Raw genomic sequence first — 15,316 nt, 5'->3', positions numbered from 1 at the left:
CCTGGCCGCCCCACCCTCTGGTCTGTGTTCTCATGTGACGATGTTGGGGTGTCCCCGATGCTGGGAGGGGCTCCCTCGGTGCCGGACAGAGGCCCCTGCGCTACCCCCTCCCCCACTTTTTCTTTTTAGGATTATTTATTTGAAAGACGTTAGATCTTCCAGCCGCTGGTTCAGTCCCCAGATGGCCACGCGGCTGGGGCTGGGCCAGGCTGGAGCCAGAGCCAGGAGCTGGACGGCGGCATCACAGGTGGCAGCTAACCCACAGCGCCACCCGCCGGCCCCTCCTTGCCCCCACTTTGCTCCAGCAGGGCAGGGTGGCTGGCATGACAGGGCAGAGCCCAGGGGGCAGAGTCTGGTGTCAGACCTGCCTGGGGTCCCCGGGCTGGCTCCGGGCCAAGGGGCTGTGGGCACATCTGGCCCACACCCGGTAGCAGGATCCCTGGAGAGCGGTGGCAGCCGCCTGTCCCCTGCCCCTCCCTGCCAGGTCCCACACCCTCACTTATCTCCCAAGTCCCAGTCCCTGGGCTCCAGGGAGCACACACACACCCCACCTGCTGGCTGGGCCCCGGAACCTCCCCCAGGCGGGCAGACTCACTCACGGACAGCCCAGCAGAGACAGGTGTTGTGGGTGCACCAGGGACCATGCCCCAGGAGCCAGCCCCCAGCAGGGCCGTGGGCGCCGGCAGCTAGGGCCCTGAGGCCGGTGGGGACCGTCACAGGGGGCAGGCACCAGAGGTGAGGCGGCTGTGGGGTGGGACGCCGGGTCGCTAAAGGCCACCCCAGGGCAGCCTCCTCTTCACCTTCCGAGCAAGCTTTGTCCACCGAACCCAGGACCCCGCCCCCGCCCTCTCCCGCCCTGGCGCTCCGAGCCGACTCTGGCAAGCCTGCGTGCCGGGAACAGGACACCAGACGTGGGCCCGAGCCCTGAGCGTTCCGGAGCTTTCGGCCCGGACAGGGGACCTTGGTGACTCAGGAGGCAAGGAAGGGGGCGAGACGAGGACAGCTCACTCCCCCTGGGCTGCACCTGGGCCCCCTGAGCCCCCTGAGCACCTGTCAGCGGGAGAGGCCCCGGGGGCGCTGTGCCCACCTCCCCATGCCCACCTGCACCCCTCGGAGGGGCTCAGTGTGTGCACATGGCCCGGGGCCAGAGGGGACGGCCGGCAGGGCTGGCCTTCGGGACAGTGGGCCCCGAGAGCAGGACAGAACCCAGAGTGGCCCGCGAAGCGTCAGCCTGAGGTCCCTCCACAGGTGCAGGGCTGGGTCCCCTGCTGATTGACTGCAGGGGGGGCTGCCGCCATGGGCCGGGGTGGGGGCCGCACGTCCCACCCGGAGCGGCTGGCCCCCAGCCCCTGCCTCCCCACCCACTGTGGCTCGGCCGCGGGGAGGTCCGTGTTCTGGTCCAGCCCTGACCACACGGTGCAGGGAGTCCTGGGGTGGCTGCTCGGCTCCGGCCGTCCAGCGGCCGTGGGCACGGGGAGTGGGCGCATCAAGGGCAGCAGGCCGGGGCGGGGCGGGGGCTGCTGGAGGAATTGGGTCTGGGGGAGAGGGACGGAGTCGCCTGCGGCAGGGGCCGCCCCTGGCCGGCCAGGTGTGGGGGTCTTGGAGGGACGCCCCCGGCCCCGGCGCGGCGTGGGGCGACGGGGACCCCCGCCAGAGCCGTCGGGGCGCGCGCGCGCTCATGGGGCGGGGCGGGGGGCCGTCTCGCGCAGGGCCCCGGCCTCGGCGTTCCCATCTGGAAAATGGGGCCTCGTGACCCGGCCGGCGCGGGACACTCGGGCTCCGCCAAAGCAGCCGCGGCGGGGCCTCTCAACGGAGCCCCAGACCCGGCTCGCGGCGAGGGGCTCCAGGGACGGGGACCCCCCCCGACCCTCCGGGAGGCTCCCCAAAACGACACGCACAGTCGAGCGACCAGGGTGTCGCTTGCCGCCTCACTCGAGCGCAGGGAGCTGCGGCCCGGCAGGGCCCCGCGCCGGCCCCACGGTCCTACGTGCGCCGCGACACGGCGGGGGCGGACCGCAGCCGCACCGCCCCTCCGGCCGCCCGGAACCCGCGGGCGCGGGCGCGGCCCGCCCGCCGGACCGAGAAGGCGGGTGCGCCAGAGCCTTCGAGTCGGGCGGCTAGAGAGGCCGGGGCGCGGAGCCGGCGCCGACGGCGCCTGCGTCACGCGAGGGGGCGGGGCGGCGCGGGCGGAGGCCGGAGCCGGAAGCGGAAGAGGCGCTCGGAGCGGGGAGTGGGGCCTAGACGCAGCCGGAGCCTGGGAGACGGTGAGTGTGGGCCGAGGCCCGCGGCGGCGGCGGCGGGGGTGAGTCGGCGGATGGCGGCGCTGGGGCGGGCCGGGGGGTCCGCGCTCGGTCTCGACCCGCTCCCTCTCCTGCTGCTCTGCGGCCCCGACCTCTCACCCCTGACCCGCCGCTGCTCCCCCCGGAGGGCGGTCGCTGCAGACCCCGACCTCCGGACCCCGCCGTGTGGGAGGCGGAGCCCAAGCGGCCCCCGGAGCCCCCCGGGCCTGCCCGCGGAACGGGGCCGGGGGCCGGCGTGGGGCAGCCTGGAGGGACTCGCGGGCCCCTCCGCTCCCCGCGGCTCGAGGCCCCCGGGCCCCGCGCGGCCAGGAGTTTGGTCCTGGCCCGGGCTGGCTGCTCCTTTGCGCCTCGGGGGTCCGCCTGGGCGCCGGTTACCGGGGCCGGGGCCCGGAGACCCCGGGAGGGGCCGCGAGCGAGGACCGCAGGCGCCCGCCCGTGCTGACAGCGCCCGGGGCCGGGCTGTGCGGGGCGCGGGGCCCGGCCCCGGTCCGGGCGCAGTTGGCGCCCCTCCAGCTCCGCCCCGCCGTGCCCTTGGGGGGAGGAGCGGCGGCGCCGGTGGCCGCGGCAGGTTTGAGGTTGCAGCGGTGGGGCCGCGCCGGCCAAAAATAACCCTGGGGCGCTGGGGCGGCCGTGCCCGGCTGGCGCGCTGCCGGCGGCCCAGGTCTCCGGCCAGGAGCAGCGCGAGGAGCCGGGCGGGCCGAGCCCCGGAAGGCGCTGGCGGCCCCTGGCCTCCGCCCTCGCCGGTTGTTGGGGTCCCGGCCGGCCCGTGGCGAGGGGCGTCTGGGCTTTCTAGGGCCCACCTGCCCAGACCTGTCGAACGGGCGGTGGCTGTTTTCCTTTTCGGATTTGTTTATTTGGAAGGCAGAGTGACAGAGGGAGGGAGGGGAGGGGAAGAGAGAGCCTCCGTCCACTGGTTCGTTCCCCAGTGCCGCAACAGCCGGGTTGGGGCAGGTGGAAGCCGGGAGCCAGGAGCTCCTCCCAGGTCCCCTGTGTGTCTGGCAGGGGTCCAAGCACTCGGGCCCTCCTCTGCGGCCTACCCGGGGGCATTGCAGGGGGCTGGGTGCGGGTCCTGCGCTCCGGGAGGTGATGCCGCACCGCAGACGGCAGCCTACCCCGTGCCCCAAGACGCCGTCCCCGCCAGTGGCGCCTGCTTATCTCCCTGCCCCAGGCGCGGGGCCGAGGCCTGGAGCGCGGTGTGCAGTGCAGGGGCTCACTCGGGGCTCCGGGCCAGAGCGCCCCTGTGCCGAGGCCCTCGCGGGGTGCCTGGGGCTTGGTGAAGAGCTGCGTTCGTGCCTGCGCGTGGGCCTGTGGCCGTCCCCGCGCCGTGTCACGTACAGCTGGACGCGGCGTCTGGCTCCGCGCCGTCCCTTCCCCAGCCCCTGAGCGAGTACGCGGGAGGCTGGCCCGGCCTGAGCGGAGCTGTGCCCCCAGCTCTGCGTGAGCCGCCCAGACGCGGAGGCAGGACCGCACATGCCTGTGGGAGGGCCGTGCCCTGGCAGGCCGCGTCCTCTGGTCAGTTAATGGGAGACCAGACTCTGCCTTCCGTCCCTGGCGTGGGCACCTGACCCGGGTAATTGCGGGAAACAGTGAAGCCTTCGTCAGCTGCTGTCAGGACAAGGGAGCTGGTGGGAGGCCGGGCCGCCCGGGTCTGCAGGTGACTTGCGGTGGGCAGAGGGGCCGGGGGAGGCCGATCCGGCTCCTGACAGACCCAGCCTCCGTGGATTTGTCCAGAATATGCCTGGGCAGGTGGGCCCTGGGCTGTGGGTGACGAAGCCAGCTCTGGCCAGGCGAAGGCTGGGCCTGGCGTCTGTGGTTGCCTGTGGGGATGGCAGTCCCCACGGAACAGGGAGTGCGGGGCCCTGGCGGGTGCCAGAGCAGGGCCGTGCTGTGTACCCTTGGGAGAAGGTGGCCCTGCGGGCGAGGGGAGGGTGCGAGAGACGCAGTGTGGGCCGGGCAGACCCCCGGGCGTGCCTGCCTGGCTAAGCCCTTGGGCAAGGTCGGGGATTTGTTTGTTTCGTCTTGCTTTTTACGTTTTATTTATTTATGTGAAAGAGTTACAGAGAGGGAAAGACAGAGAACTCTTCCATCTGCTGGTTCACTCCCCAGGTGGTCACCGCAGCGGGCCAGGCTGAACCCAGGAGCCAGGAGCTTCTTCCGGGTCTCCCAAGCACCTGGGCCCTCTTCCGCTGCTTTTCCTGGGCCATTAGCAGGGAGCTGGACCGCAAGTGGAGCAGCCAGGACTCCAGCTGGCGCCCATTTGAGACGCAGGCACTGCAGGTGGTGGCTTTACCTGCTAGGCCACAGCCCCGGCCCCTCGGGGGCCCCGTGCGCCACCGCCTCTGAGGCGTCAGCTCGCTTCTGAAGGGGTCCTGGGTGTGCGCAGGCCACCTGCTCCGGCTCAGTCCCTGGCTCCTCTGTCCAGGGCAGAGGACCCGAGCACAGGGTGTCCGGCCCGGCCTGCCGGGGAAGGGCGTTTCCCTCCGCCTGGGGCCTGTGTGGCCTGTGTGACCTCAGAGTTCACCTCACAAACCTGGGAGGGGCCGCCCGACAGAACAGCGGGGCTCTGTGCCTAGCGGCCGCTCTGTGTCCCAGCCTAGATGCACCACTGTAAGCGATACCGCTCCCCCGAGCCAGACCCGTACCTGAGCTACCGATGGAAGAGGCGGAGGTCCTACAGCCGGGAGCGCGACCGGAGACTGCACTACCCGTCCCGCAGATCCCGCTCCAGAAGGTGAGGGGCGCCCGACTCCCCGGGGGCGTGGGGAGCCGGCCCCCGCCTTCGCCGGGCCCCCTGACCGCCGTCCCGTGCCCCCCGGCAGCCACGACCGCCTGCCCTACGAGCGGAGGTACCGGGAGCACCACGACGGCGCTGCCTACCGCTGCGAGGAGCGAAGCCCCTCCTTCGGCCAGGACTGCTATGGACCCTCGCGCTCCCGGCACCGGCGGCGGTCCCGCGACAGGGCGCCCTACCGGCCCCGCAGGCACGCCCACCACTGCCACAAGCGCCGCACCAGGTCTTGTAGCAGCGCCTCCTCGGTGAGTGGTGGCCAGAGTGCGCCGGCTGGGGCTCCGGCCTCGGCTCTGTAGGCTTCTCGGGCTGGCTGGTGTGGGTGAGTACTGCCAGCCCCGCACGCGTGTGTGCGTGTGCGTGTGCGCGTGCGCGTTGTCCAGGGCGCCGCTCCTCTCTCCTGACCTGACAGTGGCAACTAGGGGGACTCTGGCTCCGGCGTTGGTGGGTCCCTGAACTCTGTCCCCAGGCCCCGTGGGGGAGCTGCCCGGGACCCTTCTGGGGTGCCGGCAAGGTTGCTGTGTGGTGTGCGGCTGTGCGGCCTGTCCCCAGAGGCCCGGGCTCAAGTGCCCCCCTGGCAGTCTGCCTGCGAACTTCCGGCCTCCAGAGGGAGGGGCAGGAGGCGACCCCCGCCCCAGGCCTCGTCTGGTGGCAGGGTGCGGGCTGCCCGCCAGGGACCTGACCAGCGCTCCTCGCCTGGACGGTCCCCCGCGCCCGAGCCTGGGGGCAGAGCGCGGAGTGCGCTCCCTGGCCCGCTGGGCTGCTTCCTGCCGGGCTCACTGCTCTGCGTGGGTTCAGGTGGACTCGGTCGGCGAGTGCGGCGTGGCCTGTGCCGCGCACTGCACAGGCGGGCGGCGTGGGTCTGCGGCTCTGCTTCTCTTTGGTGCCCTCGGCGTGAGGCTTGTGCCGGGGCAGCGGCTGGCGTGGGCCCGTGGGGCCGTCGCGGTAGGGGCCTGCTCGAGGCTGGTGGCAGGAGTCCCGGACAGGCCTGGCTGTGGTAGCGACGTGGCTGTGGCCGGGGTGCCGACTGGGGCAGGTAGCAGCTCGGCCCTGAGCGGCGGCTGTCGGGCGCGTGCAGGCCGCGTGGGCGGCCAGAGGCAGGCGAGCCGGCGGGCTCTGCGGCTGGAGTCGGCCTGGTGGGGTCCGGTAGGGTCCGGTCGGGATGCGCCGTTTCTGCTGCGTCTTCAGCTCGGACCAGAGCCGCCGCGGGGGGGCCTGGGAGGGCAGCGCCGCGGCGGAGGCTCCTGCGCCGGCGCCCCAGGCGCTCTTCCTAGATAACGTCCGAGTCTCTTACGTACCTGTAGCTGTTGTTACTTTTCTGTTTTTGAAGTCAGTTTGTGTCTTGACGTGTCCCTTGCAATATCCCTATCGTTATATATGCTGTGTGCCTTATGAAATGCTGGGATCTGGAAAATCCAACCAACCAACCCACCGGCTCCTCACCGTCTCCACCTCTGCCTTTGACTGACACCTCAATCTGTCAATCGGAACCGCCTACCATGCGATTGGTCGGATGGCGTTTCGGGGGGCGGTGCATGCAGAGAAGCCAACAGAGCAGTAAGCGCAGCAGCCGGAGTGTGGAAGATGACAAGGAGGGCCACCTGGTGTGCCGGATCGGCGATTGGCTGCAGGAGCGATGTACAGCCACCTTTCGTAAACTTTACCTCTACTTCCTACCCCTTGTTAGACCAGCCTCTGCTGCCCAGAGCGGCCTAGCGCGTGGCCGTAGCGGCCAGCAGTAATTCTGAATGCCGCACGTAGCAGCTCTGAGGGTAGCTGAGAGAGAGACCTCTGTTGTTGAGAACAACTTGCAGGAGCTGCCGCGCCCCCGCCCCACGGGCGCTCACGCCAGCCTCTCTTCTTTCCTAGACGAGATCGTGGGCAACCTGGGTGAGGGCACCTTTGGCAAGGTGGTGGAGTGCCTGGACCACGCCAGGTGAGGGGCGCAGCCGGTCCACAGCGGGCTTCTGTCAGGGCTTGCTGATGGCCCGAAACCAGGGAGATGCTGTGGGAACTGTCACACACATGGCCTGAGACCGCGGGCGTCCGCCTCTGCCCCCGCCCGGCGTGCGGCCCGTGTGCCATGCTCCCTGGCAGACCTACCTCGAGCCCCGGACCCGCACGGCCTCTCCTGCAGCCCTGGGTTGGGGAAGCTGCTCCCCGGGGACCGGGGACCCTCCTGTGCCTTAGCCACAAAGAGCCGGTGTCCCGTGTGGCTCGTCACACCGTGCTCAGGGCCACCTGCACCTGTGCTCGCAGTGGAGCTGGGTGCCAGTGTCCCCCGGGGCCCCCACAGCGTGGAGCCAGCCCGCAGCAGTGGTGATGCAGAGCCAGCCTCCCCTTTGCTGCCGGCTCCCCTGAAACTCCTGGGGCTCGGGCTCGGAGCAAAGGGACACGCGGCAGAGCCGAGGGCACTAAGCTGCCTGCACGCAGGGGTGAGGCGGCTGGTGGCTGACAGGCTGTGGGCCCCTCCACGGGGAGCAGGACGCTTTCTAGAAAGTGCCTCGGCACCCTGTCACAGCCGGGGCTCCCCAGCTCATGTCCCCACTGTCCCTTGCTGGCACGGCCTGGGAGCCACCTCAGTGGGTTCCTCTGCTCACATCCTTGGGGGTAGGGTGGATGGGGTGTGTGAGCGCAGGGACCGTGGGGGCCCTCCTGGGGTTAACAAGGGTCCCTGGGCGGCCTCTCCTCACGAGCGCCTCTGCCCCCTGGGCCCAGGGGGAAGTCTCAGGTCGCCCTGAAGATCATCCGCAACGTGGGCAAGTACCGGGAGGCCGCGCGGCTGGAGATCAACGTGCTCAAGAAGATCAAGGAGAAGGACAAGGAGAACAAGTTGTGAGTGCCTGGGGCTGCAGCCGGGGAGGCCCGGGGCCCTGCGGGCAGGCGTGTGGGCACTGCGGGCAGGCGTGTGGGCACTGCGGGCAGGCGTGTGGGCACTGCGGGCAGGCGTGTGGGCACTGCGGGCAGGCGTGTGGGCACTGCGGGGCACTGCGGGGCACTGCGGGCAGGCGTGTGGGCACTGCGGGGCACTGCGGGGCACTGCGGGCAGGCGTGTGGGCACTGCGGGCAGGCGTGTGGGCACTGCGGGCACTGCGGGGCACTGCGGGGCACTGCGGGCAGGCGTGTGGGCACTGCGGGCACTGCGGGCAGGCGTGTGGGCACTGCGGGCAGGCGTGTGGGCACTGCGGGGCCCTGCGGGCAGGCGTGTGGGCACTGCGGGCACTGCGGGCAGGCGTGTGGGCACTGCGGGCAGGCGTGTGGGCACTGCGGGGCACTGCGGGCAGGCGTGTGGGCACTGCGGGCAGGCGTGTGGGCACTGCGGGCAGGCGTGTGGGCACTGCGGGCAGGCGTGTGGGCACTGCGGGGCCCTGCGGGCAGGCGTGTGGGCACTGCGGGCAGGCGTGTGGGCACTGCGGGGCACTGCGGGCAGGCGTGTGGGCACTGCGGGCAGGCGTGTGGGCACTGCGGGCAGGCGTGTGGGCACTGCGGGCAGGCGTGCGGGCACTGCGGGCAGGCGTGTGGGCACTGCGGGCACTGCGGGCAGGCGTGTGGGCACTGCGGGCACTGCGGGGCACTGCGGGGCACTGCGGGCAGGCGTGTGGGCACTGCGGGCACTGCGGGCAGGCGTGTGGGCACTGCGGGCAGGCGTGTGGGCACTGCGGGGCACTGCGGGCACTGCGGGCACTGCGGGGCACTGCGGGCAGGCGTGTGGGCACTGCGGGCACTGCGGGCAGGCGTGTGGGCACTGCGGGGCACTGCGGGGCACTGCGGGCAGGCGTGTGGGCACTGCGGGCAGGCGTGTGGGCACTGCGGGCAGGCGTGTGGGCACTGCGGGGCACTGCGGGCAGGCGTGTGGGCACTGCGGGCAGGCGTGTGGGCACTGCGGGGCACTGCGGGCACTGCGGGCAGGCGTGTGGGCACTGCGGGCAGGCGTGTGGGCACTGCGGGGCACTGCGGGGCACTGCGGGCACTGCGGGCAGGCGTGTGGGCACTGCGGGCACTGCGGGGCACTGCGGGCAGGCGTGTGGGCCCGTCCTCTCCTTGTAGCCGAGCCCGGGGCTTTGTGCCTACCAGGACCGTCTGGGTGATGGCCGGTGCAGGGCCTGCCTGGCTGAGTGTCCACGTGCACCTGTGTCCTGGGAGAGTGGGGAAGGGCCCAGGGACAGGGGCCCAGATTCTGAGCCCCCCACTGCTCCCCCAGCCTGTGCGTGCTCATGTCGGACTGGTTCAACTTCCACGGTCACATGTGCATCGCCTTCGAGCTGCTGGGCAAGAACACCTTCGAGTTCCTGAAGGAGAACAACTTCCAGCCGTACCCCCTGCCCCATGTGCGGCACATGGCCTACCAGCTCTGCCACGCCCTGCGCTGTGAGTGTCCCCAGCCAGCCCCCACGGCCTGGGGGTAGAGGGTGCCGGCAGAGCGCCCCCGGCAGGCCTCCTGGCAGTCTCCGGAGCCTGAACGGCTGTGGCTGTGGCTGTGGCTGTGGCTGTGGCTGTGGCACACAGGCGAGGACTGTTCCCTGCAGGGCTCCGGCCAAGCGCCCTGGGGGGGAGCGGGGGGGTGCAGGGCCGGCGGGGCTCAGTGCTGCCTGCCCTTGCAGTTCTGCACGAGAACCAGCTGACCCACACCGACCTGAAGCCAGAGAACATCCTGTTCGTCAATTCTGAGTTTGAGACCCTCTACAACGAGCACAAGGTACTGGTGGGTGCGCAGCGAGGCCCGGCCAGGGCTGGGCCGCGGGGACCGGCTCGGGACCGGCCGGCTGCCTTGCCTTGCAGAGCTGCGAGGAGAAGGCGGTGAAGAACACCAGCATCCGGGTGGCCGACTTTGGCAGTGCCACCTTCGATCACGAGCACCACACCACCATCGTGGCCACCCGGCACTATCGGCCACCAGAGGTGATCCTTGGTGAGTGACCGCTCCGGGCCTTGCCCAGAGACCTCTAGGCTGGGGGTGGCTCTCACGGCCTGGCACCTCTTGTTTTGCAGAGCTGGGCTGGGCACAGCCCTGTGATGTCTGGAGCATCGGCTGCATCCTCTTTGAGTACTACCGGGGCTTCACGCTCTTCCAGGTAACCCTGGCATAGCCCCGGGGCCTGCGTGGCGGCGCCCATGCCTCCTTCACCCCTTTGGGGCCCGAGGCAGGAGCTGACCCACGTTCTCTCTGGCTTCCTGCAGACCCACGAGAACCGAGAGCACCTGGTGATGATGGAGAAGATCCTAGGGCCCATCCCAGCCCACATGATCCACCGGACCCGGTAAGGAACCGCGGCCGCCGGCGGGGGGAGCCTGGCCCCGCGCCTCTGCCTGACCCCTGCCCCGTTGTCAGGAAGCAGAAGTACTTCTACAAAGGAGGCCTGGTCTGGGACGAGAACAGCTCGGATGGCCGCTACGTGAAGGAGAACTGCAAACCTCTCCAGGTCAGCTTCCCCCGTGGCCCCAGCGCAGGCGCCGCGGCTGCCCCCCTACCCCCGCCCGGCGCCCCCCCTGACGCCCCCCATGTTCCCCGCAGAGCTACATGCTGCAGGACTCCCTGGAGCACGTGCAGCTGTTCGACCTGATGCGGCGGATGCTGGAGTTCGACCCCGCCCAGCGCATCACACTGGCCGAGGCCCTGCTTCACCCCTTCTTTGGCGGCCTGACCCCCGAGGAGCGCTCCTTCCACACCAGCCGCAACCCCAGCAGATGACAGGCGCAGGCCGCATGGGGAGACGCGGTGGGACTGGGCTGCTGGCTCCTTTCCCGCCTCTCCCACCAGGCCCAGGGCCAGAGCCACCCAATGAACAGTGCACTGTGAAGGCAGGCAGGAGCCTGGGGGGCGGGACTTGGCGCCCAGCTGCCAGAAAGCACAGACCGGACCCAAGCTATTTATATGTTGTAAAGTTATAATAAAGTGTTTCTTACTGTTTGTAACCCCTGGTACCAGTGTGTCCATCTCCAGGCTGCCTTCCCCTAAGAATAAAGTCTTTCTCAGCAGTTCGGCTGTGGAGAGCTGAGTGTGCGCTGGGTCGGCCAGCCAGTATCACCACCTGGGGGCGGGGGGGGGCGGCCATGACACCGGGGCAGTCACCACTCCATCACTCAGCTTTATTGTCGCGCTGGACACACACTCCCAGTGCCCCTGCAAGGGGGCAGTCCTGAGCCAGGCCATATCCACCACAGGCCAGAACCCGCTGCACCCGCCCGGGGTCACGGCCTGGCTAAGAGCCACTCAGCCCCAAAGCCGAGTCCTTGGCGCTGCCTCCCACTATCAGAGACACCTTCACGGGGGAGGGGAGGAGAGGAGGGGCCGGCCCTCCTGCCTGCTGGTCTGTTCCCAGGGAAAAGGCGCAAACAGCTGAACTCCCAGCCACAGCCAGTGACCGCACAGGGCAGAAGGAAGTCTCTCAGGCTGAGTCCTTTGCCAAGGGCCTTGCTGGGGCTCCAGGGCATGGGGTCCGGGACAATCCCCCTCCAGCCAGCTCCCCCAGAACTAGCCTTGTTTTGGCACCTCTCTGGCACAGACAGCTGTATGGGGTTGGAGGAGCCGTGTGCAGGCAGGGGTGTGCCCCCTGCTGTGGGACGGGAGGGCGGAACGGGCTCACACGTGGGCAGGGAGGGGGCGGCCTAGGACAGAAGCACCAGGGAGCCGCCTCTGGCTCAGCACCAGGCTCCCCCAGGGGCCTCCCCAACACTGAACATGAAAGCTGCACCCTGCCTGTGGGTGGGCACTGTGGTTCAACAGTAACACCCTCGGGTGCCCAGGACACCACCCCTCCCCTGCCTCTCAGAGCCGGAGTGGGAAGGAGGGGAAGTCCCAGGATTCCAGCAGGAAACCTGGGGCGAGGCTAGGGAGGGCAGCGGCTCCCTGTGTCAGAGGGGGGCTGTGTGGCCGGGAGCGGGAAGGCAGAGCACACGCACTGACACGGGCACAGGACCCGGCCCAGCCTGACCGCTACCCGTGTCTGTAAACAGGGCCCAGCACAGGGGCCGGGCGCAGAGCGGCTGCACGCCCTGGCCGAGGCGGGCCAGCTCCAAGCCCCAGACAACTGGACAGGGTCCCAGAAGCTTCACATCCTTAAGGCGTTCGGCGGCGGGTGGGCGGCGGGGGCGGCAGGGCCGCTAGGCGGAGTGCAGGGGGATGACAAACTTGCAGCCAAAGGGCGAGTGGTAGCTGATGCCCACCTCCCGGAAGACCTGCTGGGGGATGCCGATGTCGCACAGGTAGACACGGCCCGCGTGCTCGCCCAGCGGCAGGGGCAGGCCGAGGGCCAGGGACCACTTGGCGTCGATGCCCTGTTCGGCCTCGTGCACGGGCGGGTCTATGCTGAGCACCGGCGCGCGGTTCTGGTTGGCCCAGGCCACAGCGGCCTTGTACCAGGGCTGATCCCGCAGGAAGGCGTTCTCCGGGCAATCCAGACAGTTGATGACCAGGTCCACGGGGCTGCTGGGGAGATCTGCAGGGAGACAGTGCCGCTGACAGGGCCGCGGCGCCACACGCGTCTGCTCTCCAGACTCCGCCCTGATGCCCTTCAGAGGCTGACCTGGAGAAAGCACCGGAGCCGCCAGGGCGGCCCTGGGAGCACTGCCTGGAGAGGCCTCAACGCCAGGGAGCCCGAGCAGAGCCCCAGCTGCCCCGCAGGGAGTCCCGTGTGCACCCAGAGAGGCCTGCCCGACCACACCCTTCCTCAGTGCTCCTCCCCATTCTCACCCTGCCCCGCAACGCCCCCTAGACTGCTCGTCACACTCAACTCTGAGCCGTGCCCCCTGCAGCCACAGCTGACCGCAGCTCCCCTCCGGCACTGACCGCTCCTGCCAGCCTGCACGGCGGGACCTCAATTCCCCGACTTCACCCACAGCCTGGCCTTCCACTCCTCCAGCCTCCCCTGGGGGCGTCTCAGCACGGCCTCAATGTTTCTGTCCACCAGGACTCCAGATCCACACTGCCAGCAAGCCCCCACCTGCACAGCCCACTGGTCTCAGCCCCCGCCCCCGGCTGGGACGGCACCTCGGTGACAGGCCATGATCCACGGAGCCATCCTGAATCCCAGCCCCTAGCCCCGCCGTCTGCTGGTTCCATCTTCAAGATGGATTTGGAAACAGCCCGGGGCCGCCGCCCGGCATCTCACACCAGGTCCCTGTTAACACCTCTGCACTCCTGCAGGCTCCTGTCCGGCACCGTCTGGCAGCCTGGGGGGTCTCGTCCCGCCACTTCCTCATGCAGAGCCAAACCCTAGGCCCTGGGGACTCCTGCCCCCCACCCAACACTCCCTCTGCCTCCTCTCTGCCACCTGGCCAAATGTGTCATGGATTCCTGTTTCCTGACCGGGATGTAAGGACGGAAGCTCCCTGGAAGAATGGATTTTAAACATCTGTGGCCACAGCCCTGGCATCAGGAGCAGTGGCTACTCCGTAAGTCCCCGTGGAATCAACGGGCCTTGAGCTGTCCACGGCAGCCGTGAGAGCGGGAAGCAGGGCAGTGGCACCAGGGCACTTCCCCCAGAGGGCTGGCCACACACTGGTGCTTTTCCACCAGCAGCCGCTGGGTGGCGCCAGCAGACCACCTGACTGCCAAGAAGCAGCAGCTCTCCCAGCCCGAGCAGAGGGCGCACCTACCTTTAAGGCTGGACACTTGCTGGCCCTGGGTCTTGCTGAAGAGAGACAGCTCGTTGGTGATGGACTCCAGCATCTTGACGAAGTTGGGCAAGAAGAGGATGACCTGCACGTCATGGTTGGCCAGGTGCCGGCCACAGCTGATCCCCTGAGCCCCCTTCACGTGGGGCCCACACAGCAGCGCCACCGTGGGCCGCTGGTGAACGTTTTTGGGGTTCAACCTAGAATGGAATGGAAGCAGTGCCAGCTGCAGCCTCACCAGTACCCCAACCGCGGCTCACAAGGCCTGGGCCCTCCTGCAGGCTACGTGACCCCAATGCCACCTTGCTGCCGGGATGGGTCCCTGCTGTGACTCACTCCGCCTGGCCAACAGCCTCCCGCCCCTGCAGCCTTCTCCGTGCTCTGCCCCAGCGCGCCTGCACCTGCCGGCTCTCCCCAGCTCACCGGCGCTCAGTGGCCCTGCCCTGACAGCCTGGAGCCCAGCTCAACCTCACCTCTCCTGGGCCGGCTCTGCCCGCACTGACCCTCCCTTCCTCAAGTCTAACTCCCAGCCACTGCCGATTTAGACCGTGCTCTAGGGGTGGGGAGTCACTGATTTAAAAGGCAGAGGGAGGGAGAGGGAAGGAAGGAGGCAGACAGAGGTCTTCCATCCACTGGTTCACTCCCAAACGCCTGAAACAGCCAGGGCTGGGCCAGGCTTGGGCCAGAAGCCAGGAGCTCATCCATGTGAACGGCAGGAGCCCGAGCACTGAGCCACCAGCCACCATCTCGCGGCGGCTCGCAGCAGTGGGCACACAGCGCCTCACCGGTGCTGACCAGAGGCGGCAGCTGCCCTGGAGGAAGGGTCACTTCCAGCCTCCCGCCATTCGAGGCGGAGAGCCGCCTGCTCCCAGAGGCCGAGCGAGCTGTGCAGGGTCAGCCTGCAACTGTGTCACCGCCGGCAGCACCCGGCTGGCAGGCAGGAGGGCAAGGAGCAGGGCCGCCAGGCCTGGTCCCTGCTTAGGGCGGAACGGGGACAGTCAGCCAGCGGCCTTCCAAAGGCAAGGTGGCAGCTGCTGTGTAGCCACACGGGAGCTCTGTAGCCACACCCTTCCCAAGTACACCCCGCAGACAGGCCGGCAGGCACGCACCCCAGGGTGCAGTTTTGTGGGTAACAGCCCATGGCGCCCTGGGAGCAGTGACACATTTAACTCCAGATCCCTAACTGCGCATCTGAATGCACGTCCCAGCCCCCCACATGCAGCCCCGGCCGGACAAGAGGTGCTTACCTGTTGGGTCCTCCGAGGAGGGTCAGTGCCATCTGACTGGCGCACACGCCCGTCACCTCCAGCCTCCGCTCCAGGGTCAGTCCGTGCTTCTCGGCCACCGCCAGGAGCTTTTTGTGCAGCTCGTAGGAAACGCTGGGGACGACCAGGCCCGAGTCTGCAGCACAGGAGGAGGTGAGGGAGGGGGGCAGCCTCAGGGAACCAGGTCCCAACACGGGCGCCCTCTCCCCAGGATCCCGCACCTGGCAGCACCTTCAGACCACCCATGGAGCCCAAGCAGCGGACGGGGGCCGGGAGGCACGGGTGAGGGCGGCCTGCTGGCCCGAGAGACGGCCCGCCTCTCCCAAAGCAGGTGCGGCTGTGCTGCCGTG

At 69.5% G+C, this 15,316-nt stretch overlaps 2 protein-coding genes across 8 annotated transcripts in view; one reads left to right on the top strand and one right to left on the bottom strand.

Annotated features, from left to right (window-relative positions):
• The first annotated feature begins 2,193 nt into the window (after window positions 1-2,193).
• CLK3 (CDC like kinase 3) lies at window positions 2,194-11,046 on the top strand. Of its 5 annotated transcripts, none has more exons than XM_062206468.1 (13): window positions 2,194-2,264; window positions 4,893-5,031; window positions 5,120-5,336; window positions 6,630-6,726; window positions 6,958-7,024; window positions 7,807-7,923; window positions 9,281-9,456; window positions 9,690-9,784; window positions 9,868-9,997; window positions 10,078-10,160; window positions 10,267-10,346; window positions 10,418-10,508; window positions 10,601-11,046. In XM_062206468.1, exons 2-13 carry the CDS (start codon window positions 4,898-4,900, stop codon window positions 10,775-10,777), a joined length of 1,464 nt encoding a protein of 487 aa, XP_062062452.1. In that variant the 5' UTR covers window positions 2,194-2,264; window positions 4,893-4,897; the 3' UTR covers window positions 10,778-11,046. The 5 variants fall into 5 exon arrangements, with proteins under 5 accessions (XP_062062452.1, XP_062062455.1, XP_062062453.1 ...); XM_062206471.1 differs by having other exon boundaries at window positions 2,243-2,264; window positions 4,898-5,031; XM_062206469.1 differs by lacking the exon at window positions 2,194-2,264 and adding an exon at window positions 2,278-2,302.
• Window positions 11,047-11,053: 7 nt separating this feature from the next.
• EDC3 (enhancer of mRNA decapping 3) overlaps window positions 11,054-15,316 on the bottom strand; it is a 48,721-nt gene continuing 44,458 nt past the window's right edge. For all 3 annotated transcript variants that reach the window (XM_062206465.1, XM_062206464.1, XM_062206466.1), the window contains 3 exons: window positions 14,949-15,102; window positions 13,684-13,901; window positions 11,054-12,524 (listed from right to left, as the gene is read on the bottom strand). In XM_062206465.1, the coding sequence (XP_062062449.1) occupies window positions 12,190-12,524; window positions 13,684-13,901; window positions 14,949-15,102 (707 nt within the window). In that variant the 3' untranslated portion in view covers window positions 11,054-12,189. The remainder of the gene's footprint in view (window positions 12,525-13,683; window positions 13,902-14,948; window positions 15,103-15,316) is intronic.

This window comes from Lepus europaeus, chromosome 11 (genome assembly GCF_033115175.1).
Source record: "Lepus europaeus isolate LE1 chromosome 11, mLepTim1.pri, whole genome shotgun sequence".
NCBI lineage: Eukaryota > Metazoa > Chordata > Mammalia > Lagomorpha > Leporidae > Lepus > Lepus europaeus.
This window is presented reverse-complemented; position numbering and strand designations above follow the sequence as displayed.